The sequence below is a fragment of the Cebus imitator genome, unplaced genomic scaffold, assembly GCF_001604975.1.
Source record: "Cebus imitator isolate Cc_AM_T3 unplaced genomic scaffold, Cebus_imitator-1.0 Scaffold47, whole genome shotgun sequence".
NCBI classification, from domain to species: Eukaryota; Metazoa; Chordata; class Mammalia; order Primates; family Cebidae; genus Cebus; species Cebus imitator.
In genome coordinates this window covers 1,928,844-1,942,782 of record NW_016107362.1, presented here as the reverse complement: position 1 = coordinate 1,942,782, position 13,939 = coordinate 1,928,844, and the positions used below count along the sequence as shown (strand labels likewise).

The following is a 13,939-nucleotide window of genomic DNA, read 5'->3' as shown; positions in this document are numbered from 1 at the left end:
GCGAGGCTCCTTCGGGAGAACGGGCGGGCAGTGCCACCTGCTGAGAGCCATTCAGGCCGAGCGAGAGGCGGGCAGTGCCACCTGCTAAAAATAGGCCGCCAAGGACAGGGTGTGCAACTGCACATCCCGCCACGAGGGCCTGCATCACGCGCGGGGCCTCGAGTCCCCCGCTCCTCAGGGAAACACTGTGCCCAGATCCTGCGCAGGGGGCTGGATGGGGCGGCAGCCCGAGTACCCCCCCCATTCCCCCCACAGACACTGGCAGAGGATGGCCCGCGGGCTGGGGGGCGGGGGGTGGCAAGGAGGCGAGGGAGGCCGCGGCGGACCTGCAGTGCAGCAGCTGTTGCTCGCGTGCTACTCGCCCGTCCGGGCCGCGCTGCCCGGGCACAGTCACACGGCGCAGTGGGGGAGAGGAGGGCACCGAGTCCCCTTCCCAGCTCTCCGGGGACCGAGTGGGAAGATCCCGGCTCCTGTCCTCCCCTCGCCTCTCCAGCGCTCGCCCAGCCGGGGAGGAGGAAACGAGAGCCGCGCGCAGACACCTCCTCCTCTTCCTCCTCCTCCTCCTCCTCCTCCTCCTCCTCCTCTTCAGCTGCTGCTCCTGGTGCCGCCACCGTCCGCCAGTGCCTGTTGCTGCCGCCGCCGCGGGACCCGCTGTGTCCTCAGCTGGGTGGAGGAGAGACGGGCGCCAAGCCGAGGGGAGCCCCCTCCCCAGCCTCCCGCGGCTGGAAGAGCGCAGCAAGCAGGGCACGATGGACGCCCCGCCCGCCCAAGCCGTCCCCAGGACGCCCCCGAGCACCTGCGCGTTTCGGCCGGGTCCCGGGCTCTGAGCGCGCCGCGGCACAGGTAAGGCGCCTTCTGGGGCTCATCCTCGCCACCCCGCTGTCTCCTCCCGGGGCATCGTGGCCGCCCCCGCCCCCAGCACGCCCCTGCCCCGGCTGGCCGCGGAGAGGGAGACAGCTGGCCGCGCAGGGACGCTTCTGCCGACTTCACCCACGGGGTCTCTCGGGGGAGGAAGTTCATTGCCATCTCGTTGCCCTCCCCCTCCCCAGACGAAAGCGAAACCTTCCTGTTACCGGCGACCCGAGAGCTCCGCGGGCTTCTCCCCCCGCCTGCTCACTGGTCCGCGCATCTCTCCCCTCCCCCCGCCGCCAAATATCTCGAGGGCTAGCGTGTTTGCAAGGCGACTAGATTGGGAAGACTGTGGTCAGAGTGACCCCAAGCCACCCTTTAAAAGTTCAGGGTACTTTGCAGTAGTAACTTTGGCAGCTCCGCCAGTGCGCGCAACATTTCTTTCTATGGGCACATCCTGTACCAGTCATTTTGAAACCCTGCTCAGTTGTTTCTAGCCGCTTCCTGATGGCTCTGTGATGATGAGACCCCTCAAACTTCACCAGGCATTGAGATTTTGTTTTTGTTTTTTTCAAAGAGGCGTCATTTTATTTGAAATCCACCTAGATGTGGCTTTTCCTGTTTTGATTTTATTTAACATAGCTTATTCTCTGGAAGTTGCTTTAAAAAGAAAAGAAATTGAAAGTGATGGCTGTTCCTTCCACCAAACAGTTTAATGTTCAGGGTGCCCCATGTTGATGGATATGTCTTCACTCCACAGATTTCTCATTGCTTCCTTTATGATGGGATGATTTTATTTATTAATAAAATCGGACTTTGAAAGAGCGTTTAAAAATCACCTGGTTTAAATGGGTCACACCCAAGAAACTGAGTTATCTGTACAAGTTCAAACTTCTAAACTTTTTGCACTGGACCTAAGCTGAATGCAGAGGCCCTGGTCAAAAACCCTTGTTTAGGAGAGCAGAATGTCCTCCCTAGATGTGAGCTGGGATTGGTAGGAGTTGGAGAACGGCCACCTCTGGGCTTTGTTGTTTGGGGAGTCTGCTGCCTGTGGGAGGGGTTGGGGTGGAAGAATGAAAGGAGAGCTGCTCCCAGAGGCTGGGAATCCACCTTGGAGAACGACTTTTTATATTTCTGATTCTTCGTGTTCTGTCACTCCCATGGCTTAGGAATCCCTGAACAGGTGAGTTTGACAGCTTTTTCTAGAGTTGAGATGGCTTTTCTTGGTCGGGAAAGAGGTGTGCATCATAATCAGCTCCTCCTGGGGAGCTGTCTTAAGGCATAAGGACTTTGCATGAAAGAGTTTGCATAGAAAAGGTTTAACTGCTTTTGCAAACAGGTGTTTTACAACTATTTGAAATTGGATGCTATCACAGTTTCACAGTCTGCCTGTTTCTTGTTATTTTCTAGCATATTATAGAAAAATAAGACCACGACAAGCACTTTCTCTCCAGATGTATCTATAAGTAATCGTTGACATAACATGAGCTATTGGATAGTAGCCACAGCTGTGAGTTAAAAGGTGTAATATAAAATGTTTGGGCCAGGGGCAGTGGCTTACACCTGTAATCCCCACACTTTGGGAGGCTGAGGCAGGAGGATCATTTGAGCCCAAGAATTCAAGAGAGACAGTGAGACCCCTGTCTCTACAAAAATTTTTTAAATTAGCTAGGGGTGGTGGCACTCACCTGTAGTCCCAGCCACTTGAGAGACTGAGGCAGGAGGATCACTTGAGCCCAGGAGTTTGAGGCTGTAGTGAGTTATGACTGTGCCACCTTACTTGAGCCTGGGTGACAAAGTAACATCTCATCTCTTAAAAAAAATGTTTAGGGGACATTTTCTGAAGCGAACATGAGTATGAAACACTATTGAGTGCAAGGAGACACGGAAGAGACTAAGTGGTTCAAAGCAGGAAATAAAATCATCAGGTGATCATTAAAATAATTAATTTCATGTGGCTTTGTCCAGGCGTTTGCAAATCAGGAAAAAAAAATCATTGGTGTAGTTATAAATTCTTACATTATATTTTCAAAGGAAAATTTTGCAAATGAGATTCCTTGTCATAGTCCATTGTTATCTATCCCAATGAGAGTGCTGGGGATTCCCCTTTTCTCTATGACAGCATTTCTGCTTGGGTGGCCATCATGTCAGTGTCGACCTGCTGTCCCATAAGGCATAGTTTGTCAAAACGCTAGTGGGTATTAGGAGGAAATGTGCAACTATGAAGCAACAGAGCTTGCCCTTCTTCCTCATTATCCAGCTGGTGATAATCCCTGTCCCCCACTTCCCCAGAAGGCAGATCTGACCAGAAAGGCTGCAATCACAATGACATATACCCCTGTGCAGAACTGGACATGGGTGAGTGCCTCCTTTGTGGTCCGGATCTTCTAGGATCTTATAGAATGTACCACTGACAAGCAGCAGGGAGTGGGGAGGCTGCACCAAGCAGCATGGCTGTTACCTCTTCTGTGTTAACAGCAGCATCTTCAGTTGTCTTGATGCCTGGAGTAGGAACCGCAGCTGCCTGCTTTGTTGGCCACCAGCTTCCTGGCAGAATAGCTGGTAGGGAGGAGAGCAAGGGGCTCCAGAGGATTCTGTCTTTAAGAATGCTATTAATTTGATCTGACAGAATGGCAGCTCCCTCAAGCCCTTCCTACTGTCTCCACAGCATTTCTCTGTATGTAGATCCCCAGTTTTTGCTCTTTTCAGATTTCCAGAGAACTGAAAATGTACCATACCCCATTTGGGGACTTCCTGCTTATGTGTGGGTGCCTCAGGATCATTTGTTTTGCCCTTTTCTGGTCTACTGTGCTGCCCTCATCAAGTTTAATGACCACGTTAGTTTCAATATTCGATATATTTCTCAGCCGGTTTCATCTCTTGGTCCTTAAACTTGAGAAGTAAAATCTGCTCATTGAAATATCTGAGTCCATGGCCAGGCATGGTGGCTCATGCCTATAATCCCAGCACTTTGGAAGTCCAAGGTGGGTGGATCACTTCAGGTCAGGAGTTCAAGACCAGCCTGGCCAACATGGCAAAACCCTGTCACTACAAAAATTTAGATACACAAAAACCAGCCAGGTGTGGTGGCATGAGCCTGTTGTCTCAGCTCTTTAGGAGGCCGAGGCAGGAGAACCACTTGAACCTGGGAAGCAGAGGTTGCAGTGAAACATGACCGCGCCCTCGAGTCCATTCAGCAGCCGAGGAGTATTGGGGTTTGTATCCCTGAAGTGATGACAAAGGATTTAGATTTTCAGTCAGAACTGTTGCCTTACAATTTCCTTTACGACTTTTCTTTTATTCCAACCCCACAGTCCAATAAAAATATCTTTAAACCAGATTATTCACAAAATCCATGAAGGTTTTCATCTTCAAGGTTTTTGATATTTCTAAGCCAAAAGTTCCATTTGATGGGATCTTAGATTTAGGGGCAATGTGTCCCTTTTCAGATTCTAGATGTTTAGAAAAAGATTTGTCATACTTGGGCCACCTAAAAGACTCTTGATATATAGGTTTTTGTGAAGCCATGCAGAATGTAGGAAACACGTTTTAGTCCCAACAAAGAGGCATTTACTTTTGAGTGTGCCTGTTTTCTTTGAGATGAGCAACAGATATTTTTCTCTTAAAAACAGAATGCATTTATTTAACAGCACATTATATTTGATCAGCGAATCTAAACTTCCAAAGTAGGTAAGCACTATGGATTCTTTGTTAGAATTAGTGAATTTACACATGTAGAGTGCTTAGAACAGTGCCTGGTACACAGTGAGCACTCAATATTATTTATTGCTATTATTATGTTTATTTTATACTTTTAGATTATAATTTTGATGTTAGGTTTGGATTGCTGAGGCCAAGCAAAATTTAGATAGAACAACCCAGCTAATCCACTAGAAAGATATTTGAGCGTTATTCCCATCTAAAGATACTGTTCTATGGGAAACAACAGAAGTTTGTGGACAAGACAGATAAGGATTCAAATCCTGCCTTCACAATTTATTAGTGAGGGGACCCTTTGGTAAAATGAGGATGACAAAAACTACTTCTCAGAGTTGGGAACACACAGATCATGTAAAATGTCCATGAAGTTCTAGGTGGTCAACAGATATTCCTCTAGCAAAGTGGTTAAGAACAAGCAAGCTCTGGAGCTAAAGGGCCTGGGTTCAAATCCCAATACTGCCACTTCTTACAGTATGGCCTTGGGCATGTGACCTCACTTCTCTGTGCCCTATTCAATGATAATATTCCTTACTGTCCAACGTTGCTGTGAGTTAAATCAGTTAATAAACACACCAAGATAATGTGTTAATAACTATTTTTTTACTCTTAGCAGAATAACTTAAAGGAAACCTGCAGATGGGAGGGTTATATGTAATCTCTGGAGCCTGGCTAGGATGCTCCCCCATTTTCCCACCCTTTTTTCTGTGCAATGTAAAGAGTATAAGAAGTGACAGTGACATTCAAAAGGACTAGCCTCAAATTGGCTCTCATTTATATGACTCGCACCAGTAATCACAGCACATTGGGAGGCTGAGGCGGGTGGATCACAAGGTCAGGAGTTGGAGATCAGCCTGGCCAACATGGCAAAACCCCGACTCTACCAAAAATACAAAAATTAGCCAGACGTGGTAGCACACACCGGTAATCCCAGCTACTAGGAAGGCTGAGGCAGAAGAATTGCTTGAACCCGGGTGGTCGGGGAGGAGGCAGAGGTTGCAGTGAGCTGAGATCACGCTACTGCACTACAGCCTGGGCGACGGAGCGAGACTTCATCTCAAATAATAATAATAATTTATATGAGAAAGAAGTCATTCGAAAGCATCATAACTTTACATGTCAAATTAGAGAGGCACACCCTAGTGCTAAAGCATCCTGATGATGAAAACATTTAGACCCATTGGTTTCGGGAGCTCCATGCAAGGGTGAAACAGCCTCTACTCCAAGGATTGTTGCTACCTGTGGGATTCCTGGGTGAGTAACACACAGCTCCCATTGGGGTAGAATCCTGTGGAGCAAGTGGACGAAGAGTGTGGCCAAGCCAGTGATCCTACTGCATGGGATTAGAGTACTTGAGGTTGCAATATAATTCTGGTCAGTTGCAAGCCCACTCCATCTGGGGTAAAGAACAGAGAAATTAAACCATTGATTCACAGAGCAATGTGAGTGGCCGCCTGGGGACTTCCTGCCCATTCTGAGGTCCCCAACCGCTATCAGGCCTAGAGTTAGAGGCCGCTAGCACCCCTTCATTCATCCTTTCTCCTCTCCCTCCCCCCTCCCACCAGCATTCTGAGGAGGTGAGGGCTGAAACTGCAGAGGCTGTTGTGTTGTTAGTTACTGGAAAGTCCCCATCCTGCTCTCTGGGGTTTGCTCGGAAGGAGTGGAGGGGGCTGGGAAGAAAGGGGGTTCCCAATACGCAGCTTACTAACACCTGCCATTGCTTCTCTTAGTTCCTGATCAGTAATTCCCATCCTTTCCTCGTGTACCTCCCTCACATTTTTGTTCTTGAAAGGAAGATGGAAGCAGCTTTTTATCCCCACACAATGTTGGGGACATTTGGTATTATACATGACGAAAATAAGATTCACCAGATTTTAGAGACGGAAGAAAACTTGGAGATGATCTTGTTCCATTCTCTCATAAGAATAAATGAGATTTGAAGAAGCTGAGTAACTTGCTTTTTCAATTTCACACTTGAAAGTGTTTTCATAAGGAAGTTGGGGTTCTCTGAAGCACTTGGATGGGAGTCAGGGACTTGGGTTGTCCCAATTCTGTCACTAAATTTGGACACGCCACTTAACTTTTCCAGAATCCAGTTGCCTCAGTTCAAATATTAGGGAAATTTCTAAATGGCTTGAAAGGACCTTGTTAGCTTTAAAATTTTATGATTCTAAGTGCATACTGCCGGAGGTACGTAGCACAGAAGGACTCATTAAGATTATTGAAACTGTCTTAATAAAGGACATCTTTGTGTCTTGGGTAGCTACTGTGTTTAAAGACTGTGCTAGGTAGGAGTTGTACAGAATACAAAGGTTCTCCGGAGAGGGATAGGGTGTGTGCACAGATGACTCTACTAACCAGAACATTACTAGAAGCTCATTGGCATCACAGTATTTCTTGCTGAGGGTGTGAAACGTGAGAGTTCTTCCTTGGAATCTAAGGTTCTATTTGGGGCTTAAAGGATGGTCAGAGGTTGAGTGCAAATAATGTGGATTAAGATGGCTTTAAAAAAAATTGAATGGCTTATTTTAAATTGCTGAAAAGTAATTGCAGTTTTTGCCATTCCTTTTCATGACAAAAATTGCAGCTACTTTTGTGTCGACCCCCTAATATATTTGCATAGTTTATCTCTGTTATGGAACTTTTTATTGACAAGTAATGTAGATACTCACCTGGTCTAAGTTACCCTGAATCTTGTATTAGCAAAATCTGAATTGCTTATAAATAATTATGGCTATGTTGGAGGTAGAACTTCTTATTTGATAGTTTATGTATAATGCTAAGATCTAATGTATTTTTTACAGAGAAGCTAGGAACATGCTACAGCTGGTTGAAAAGCAAAAACTTGGCCGGGCGCGGTGGCTCACGCCAGTAATCCCAGCACTTTGGGAGGCCGAGGTGGGTGGATCACGAGGTCAAGAGATCGAGACCATCCTGGCCGACACAGTGAAACCCTGTCTCGAAAAAAATAAATAAATAAAAGAAAGAAGGAAAAGCAAAAACTTTAGCCATTCAAATAGTTTTGTCAACGAAATGGCAGGACTCATTTGATAACTGATTACTATCGACTGAATTGAGTGATTTTTTGCACTGTGTACATCTATACTCTAAGAAGGAAATTGAAAGTAATTCTGCTATACTTGTTACCACTATATTAATAACTGCCTCATCTAAAATAATTGGTAGAGCTCAGATTTATCCTTTGTAATAATTCTGGTACTTCTTTAAACATGTTTTGGGATTAGCAGCTGTCAACAGTTAGAGCATGAAACAGATTCTGTTACAGGAGTGGAAGGTGATCCAGACATTTAATGTCATTTTCACCTGTAAGTGAGAGAGAGAATAAAGAGAAAGAGAGATCATTATTTATGGGATTTTATGAACTTCAAGCCTGTTTTCATTAGGAGAAGCTGTGCTTTAAAGAACAATCAGGGACTACACTCATGAAATGTCTGAGCTGTAAAGTATTGCTTTATTTTTGAATTTTTGAACACTTGAAATAAAAAATGAGCTATGAATTATGTTCAAATTATATTATAAAAATTTGCTCTTAGCATTGTGCATATATATTATGCAGAAAAAACATAGAATAAAAAGAATAGACTTCAGTTCCATTTCAGAAAAGTCTTAAAATTTGAATACTGATTTTGGAAACCCCAAATGTGAAGAGTACAAGAAGCTTACAGTCTTCTCAAGGGACGCCTATTCAAACTCTGAAGTATGGTGATTAGGTACGAAGTGCAGAAAAGTCTGCTGATGCATGTCCTAAACCACCTTGGAAAAAAGAAGTGGTAGTTGCTTAAGGTAGGACTTTGCATGTTAAGTACCAGTTGAAAACAGAGGACAAGGATGGGGACTGTTGGCAGATGATGCTCCATGGGTCGTTTCTGTTTCTACACATCTTGTGAGCAGGGCATTGAGTGCCTACATTCTGAACTGCCTTTTCCATCATGTCTCTACAGCAAACAGTCATGGAAGATAGAAATAGAGTCTTCTCTGGAGCAGAGGACAGACATGATTGCTTCCTGAACTTCCCACTATAAAATATTCAGGCTCCGGACAGGTGCTGTGGCTCACACCTATAATCCCAGCACTTTGGGAGGCTGAGGCGGGTGGATCATCTGAGGTCAGGAGTTCAAGACCAGCCTGACCAACATGGTGAAACCCCGACTCTACTAAAACTACAAAATTAGTTGGGCGTGTGGCACATGCCTGTAATTCTAGCTACTCACGAGGCTGAGGTGGGAGAATCGCTTGAACCTGGGAAGCAGAGGTTGCGGTGAGCCAAGATCGTACCATTGCACTCCAGCCTGGGCAACAAAGGCAAAACTCTGCTTCAAATAAAAAAGTTCAGTCTCCCTAAACCCAGCTTCTTTTCCTGTAACCCACCATGATACAGATGTCACCTGACCTGTGGGAATTGGGGGTCAGGGAACCAACACAAATGCTGACTGTCTGGCTACTGTGACGGCTCTGAGTAATAAACTGTCCTTCATCTCCACCCAGGAGTCTCATGTTTTCTACCAGCAGGCTAACTTGTGGCACGGTAACGTGTTAGTTTGCAAGTAAGGTAAAAATCTCAGATCCTTTGCAGTTTGTGGCAGGGATTATATTCTGGGAGAGAGGAACAGTATGCACTGTGGCTCACAGGCATGAGACATCACATTTTATATGAGGAACCGTAACTAGTTCTCTATCTTCAGAGCCAAAAGGTACATGAAGGCAGGCATTTTAGGGGAGAATATGAAGTTGGAGCTATAGACAGAGCCAGATTCCTGAGAGACCTGATATGCCATGTAGAAGGGTTCAGATTGTATGGGGGCAGTTATTAGAGAATTTTTAGCAGGGGTGTGACATGATATATTTTGTTTTAAGTTACACCAGGAAATATGTGACAGGTGGATTGAAGGATGAGGCACCTTTTCTCCAGGTGAGAAAAATAGAGTGAGATGGTGGCGTCAGTTAGAGGTAGTAATAGGATGAAGAAGGAATCTTGAATGACCCCTTGGCCATTCAGTGAATAGTGATGCTATTCACCTAGATACAGTCTATAGAAGGGAAGTGAGATTCTGGGAAGGAGGAGGTGAGACTGAGTTAGCTTTAAAATAACCAAATTCAGGCCTACAAGTCTATAGCTATCCAGATAGAAATATTTAATGGCCTATATGGATCTGGAACTCAGGAAGGAGGCTTCCATGGGAGAAGAACACTTGGGTACCATTAGGGTGTATGTGGAAGATGCATTCTTGTGCAGCATTCAAGAGGATGGACTTTAGAGTCAAGTGCAAATTGCTCCCCAGTTCCCTGTGATAAGTGACTCAAGCTCTCCAGGTTTCTGCTTCCTAGGTCATAATAGTGGGCTCTAGCAGATCAGGCTGTTAGGAGGATTAAACATGAGACAACATATGCAAAACCAGAGCATGCATCTGTCTGATTCACTCCTCTCTCCCTTGTGTCTGCCATGGTGCCTGACTCAAAGTAGGGGTTCAATCAGTATTTTAAAAGAATAACTGAGGGGCTCAATAAGTATTTTTAAAGAATAAATGAGGTCTCTCCAATTAAAAAAAAAAAAAAGACATTTCCTTTGATTTCAGACTTCCCTTGGCTGTGGCTTTCTCTTCCTTCCCTCTGAGGGAAGGTCTACACTGACTGTCTACACTTCCTGTTGACCATCCATTCCTGATTTGTAAGACCTGGTTTGCACTAGAGATCAGCTGAAACTCTGTTAAGCTTGCCCAGGTCCCCAGGGTTGTAAAATTTAAAGAGGGCTATTTAGTCCCTGACTGCCTCATCCTCTCTGAATTTCTCAACCTTGGCCACTCCTTCCTTCTTGAAACTCTTCTGATTCTCATCTTAACTTTCTGGTTGTTTCTTTTCACATACTTCGAAGACTTTTCTTCCTGTGTTTGACTTCATCCTTTCCCTTCCTTCCACCTGCTGTTCTGGACAATCTCACCTAATCTTTTGGTGTCAACCACCACATTCTGATCATCCTGTTGCTGATGACAGCAGGGTGTCATCAGGCCAAGGTAGGTGGATCACCTGAGATTAGGAGTTTGAGACCAGCCTGGCCAACATAGTGAAAACCATCTCTACAAGAAATATAAAAATTAGCCTGGCATGGTGATGGGCGCCTATAATCCCAGGTACTGGGGAGGCTGAGGCAGGAGAATTGCTTGAACCAGGAAGGCAGAGGCTGCAGTGAGCTGAGATTGTGCCACTGCACTCCAGTCTGGGCAACAGAGTGAGACTCTATCTGGAAAAAAAAAAAAAAAAAGCTTCTACCAAACCCAAACCCAAACTTCCTCGACGACTGCATTTCCCTCTCTATTTTCTTTATTTCTTTTTTTGAGACAGAGTTTCCCTCTGTTGCCAAGGCTGGAGTGCAGTGGCACAATCTCGGCTCACTGCAACTTCCATCTCCTGAGTTCAAGTGATTCTCCTGCCTCAGCCTCCCAAGTAGCTGGGATTACAGGCATGTGCCACCATCACCTGGCTAATTTTTAAATTTTTTTTAGTAGAGATGGGATTTCACCATGTTGGCCAGGCTGGTCTCAAACTCCTGGCCTCAAGTGATCGGCCCACCTCAGCCTCCCAAAATGCTAGGATTCCAGGCATGAGCCACCGCGCCAGGCCAGGAGGCTTATATTTAACAGTTTCCCAGTGGCCTCTTTGGTACCTGTAATGAGTGTGACAGTTATGCCATTACCAGGTTTTATATGGAATACAATTTTGAGAAAGCTCTTTCTAGGCAGAGGAGCTTATTTGAACCAATATTCACCTCTTCTTACATTTGGGTTTCAGGCTTTTGAGTTGTTCTGAAACAATAACCATTTGAAGGTAGCTGTTGATATGACTTCATTAAATTCGAATGCCTCTGGTTTTCTCCCCCAGGTTTTTGCAGATGAAGTATGTGAAATAGATTGCTTGGTCCAAAACAGAAAAACAGTGGCAGCTGCTTTGCTGAGTGCCCAGACCCTTCCCAAGATGGAACCAATAACATTCACAGCAAGGAAACATCTGCTTCCTAATGAGGTCTCAGTGGACTTTGGCCTGCAGCTGGTGGGCTCCCTGCCTGTGCATTCCCTGACCACCATGCCCATGCTGCCCTGGGTTGTGGCTGAGGTGCGAAGACTCAGCAGGCAGTCCTCCAGGAAGGAACCTGTAACCAAGCAAGTCCGGCTTTGTGTTTCACCCTCTGGATTGAGATGTGAACCCGAGCCAGGGAGAAGTCAACAGTGGGATCCCCTGATCTGTTCCAGCATTTTTGAGTGCAAGCCTCAGCACGTTCACAAACTGATTCACAACAGTCATGACCCAAGTTACTTTGCTTGTCTGATTAAGGAAGATGCCGACCATCGGCAGAGCATCTGCTACGTGTTCAAAGCCGACGATCAAACAAAAGTAAGTTGAGATGGGAATCCAAAAGATGAACGTGTGGCTGGCTAGTTTTTAATTGCATGAGGGTCAAGAAATTTATTTTAAGTATACCGAAATGAATAAGGAATTCATGCTGCAGTTATAAATTGATTACTTTGCTGAATTTTTGGTTTATGGTGATCGTTGATAGTTTTGAAGCACATTTGATAATGGATATGAGAAATGACCAGTTTTTGAGTTCAAAAATTCAAGAGAAATAGATCTAAAACTATTAAATAAGAGCAGAAGTGTTAAGATGCACATTATTTTGGATGAATGTTCTAAAGCAGTGCTTCTCAAACTGAAATGTGCTTGTGAGTCACCCGGGGATCTTGTTAAAATGTGAATCTTGATTCAGTAGGTCTGGGGTGGACCCCAACACTGCCTTTGTAACAGGCTGCCAGGAGATGCTGATGCTGCCCTTTTGCAGGTTGTACTTTGAATGGCCAAGTTCCAAATCTCCACATTTGTAACCCTATTAAGAAAAATACAGTTTTTCGTAAACTGCAAGAAAATACTACTGGCCAGTTTCCCAAGGTATAATGTTCACTTAGGCAAAGGCCATTGATAAGAACAGTGGATATGCATCTAAATGTTGATGCTATCGGGGGTTCTTTGTGTTTTTTTGTTTCGCAAACCTCACATCAGATCTGATTAGCTTGTTATCTCATGATGTGGCTATAAAAAATGTATGAGACATGGTAAAAGCTCTGTTCTTTTCTTGTTCATTTGTGCTTGCTTTGTTATTAGCATTAATTGTGGTTCTGGGCAGGGCTCGTTTGAAGCTGCTTGTCTGTTTTATGAGGATTAGCTTAGATAAAATTGAAAATATAATTCAAATAGCCACTTTCTCAGTTGGGCTCAGGGCACCACAGCTAACCCCATGGACTGTGGAGTCTCGCTGTTATTTTGGGTGCCAAGGAAGACAAGTCACATATGATTCAAACTGTCAGCCACATGTACGGGCGGGGATGCCAGTGTCAATCCACATGTTAACTGTCAATGAAACTTTGAAAGGTTCTTATATTTTCAAGTTTAAAATCTGAATAGAAACACTGAAATTTTCTCTCTGGACTCCATTAGGTTATTTTGTATACTCTTTAGGGTGTAAGAACCTTATTTAGAAATTAATGTTCTTGGTACCAAGTAGAGGCCTTGTTGTTTGTTTGTTGGTTGGTTCTTCTAGTCATTGATTCAGAATCGCAATTGCAGGTACTGTTGGAGATGATATTAGCAGAGGCTTGTAGGAGGGCAGGAACATCAGTGGGGAATAGGACCACGTGATCCATGCACAAGACATGACGGAAGGACTGAGAAGGGAGCCTAACACACACCCAAAGTGTAGAGAAGGCTTTGTGAAATAAAGACTAATATGGAGCTCAAAACCACAATTTCGCTCACAGAATCAAACTCTCATATTATAAACCATTTCATCAGGCTTGGAGATTCAGAGGGACTAACTTCCTGTATTCTAATCCTACTTCTACACCCATAAACTGGGTGGCCTCAGGCCACTGAGTCTGTTTTCCTATCTATTAAATGGGGATAATCTCAGTCTTTGTCCAATAGAGTTGTTGGAAAGACTAAATAACATAGCACTGGACCTGAAACTTAGTAAGCATTTCTAGTCATGAAAACATTTTCATCCAAGAAAATTTTACTAGAGGCAGATTATATGCTAATTTCATTTCAAGTCTCAGGATACCTAGATGAGGGTCTTCAGCTCTCAAAGAGGAGATTCTGGTCATCTTTGAGGAACATTTTAAAAACTACAGCTATAACTGCATGGTCCCTATTATTTGGACAAATTCCAGAATGAAAATGAGAGGACTGAATAGCCTGTACCTCAGTCCAGCTCTATATAGCATTTGGACTGAGTTTCCTTGGGGAGAGTTTTTGCATGGAATCATTGTTCAGCACTCTACACATCTGACTCTTTCCCAAAATCTTTTAC

The 13,939-nt window shown here is 44.8% G+C and overlaps 1 protein-coding gene across 1 annotated transcript in view; it reads left to right on the top strand.

Moving 5' to 3' along the window:
* The first annotated feature begins 330 nt into the window (after positions 1-330).
* TBC1D1 (TBC1 domain family member 1) overlaps positions 331-13,939 on the top strand; it is a 241,899-nt gene continuing 228,290 nt past the window's right edge. The window contains exons 1-2 of the mRNA XM_017527240.2: positions 331-843; positions 11,461-11,970. Of these exons, the coding sequence (XP_017382729.1) occupies positions 11,554-11,970 (417 nt within the window). The 5' untranslated portion in view covers positions 331-843; positions 11,461-11,553. The remainder of the gene's footprint in view (positions 844-11,460; positions 11,971-13,939) is intronic.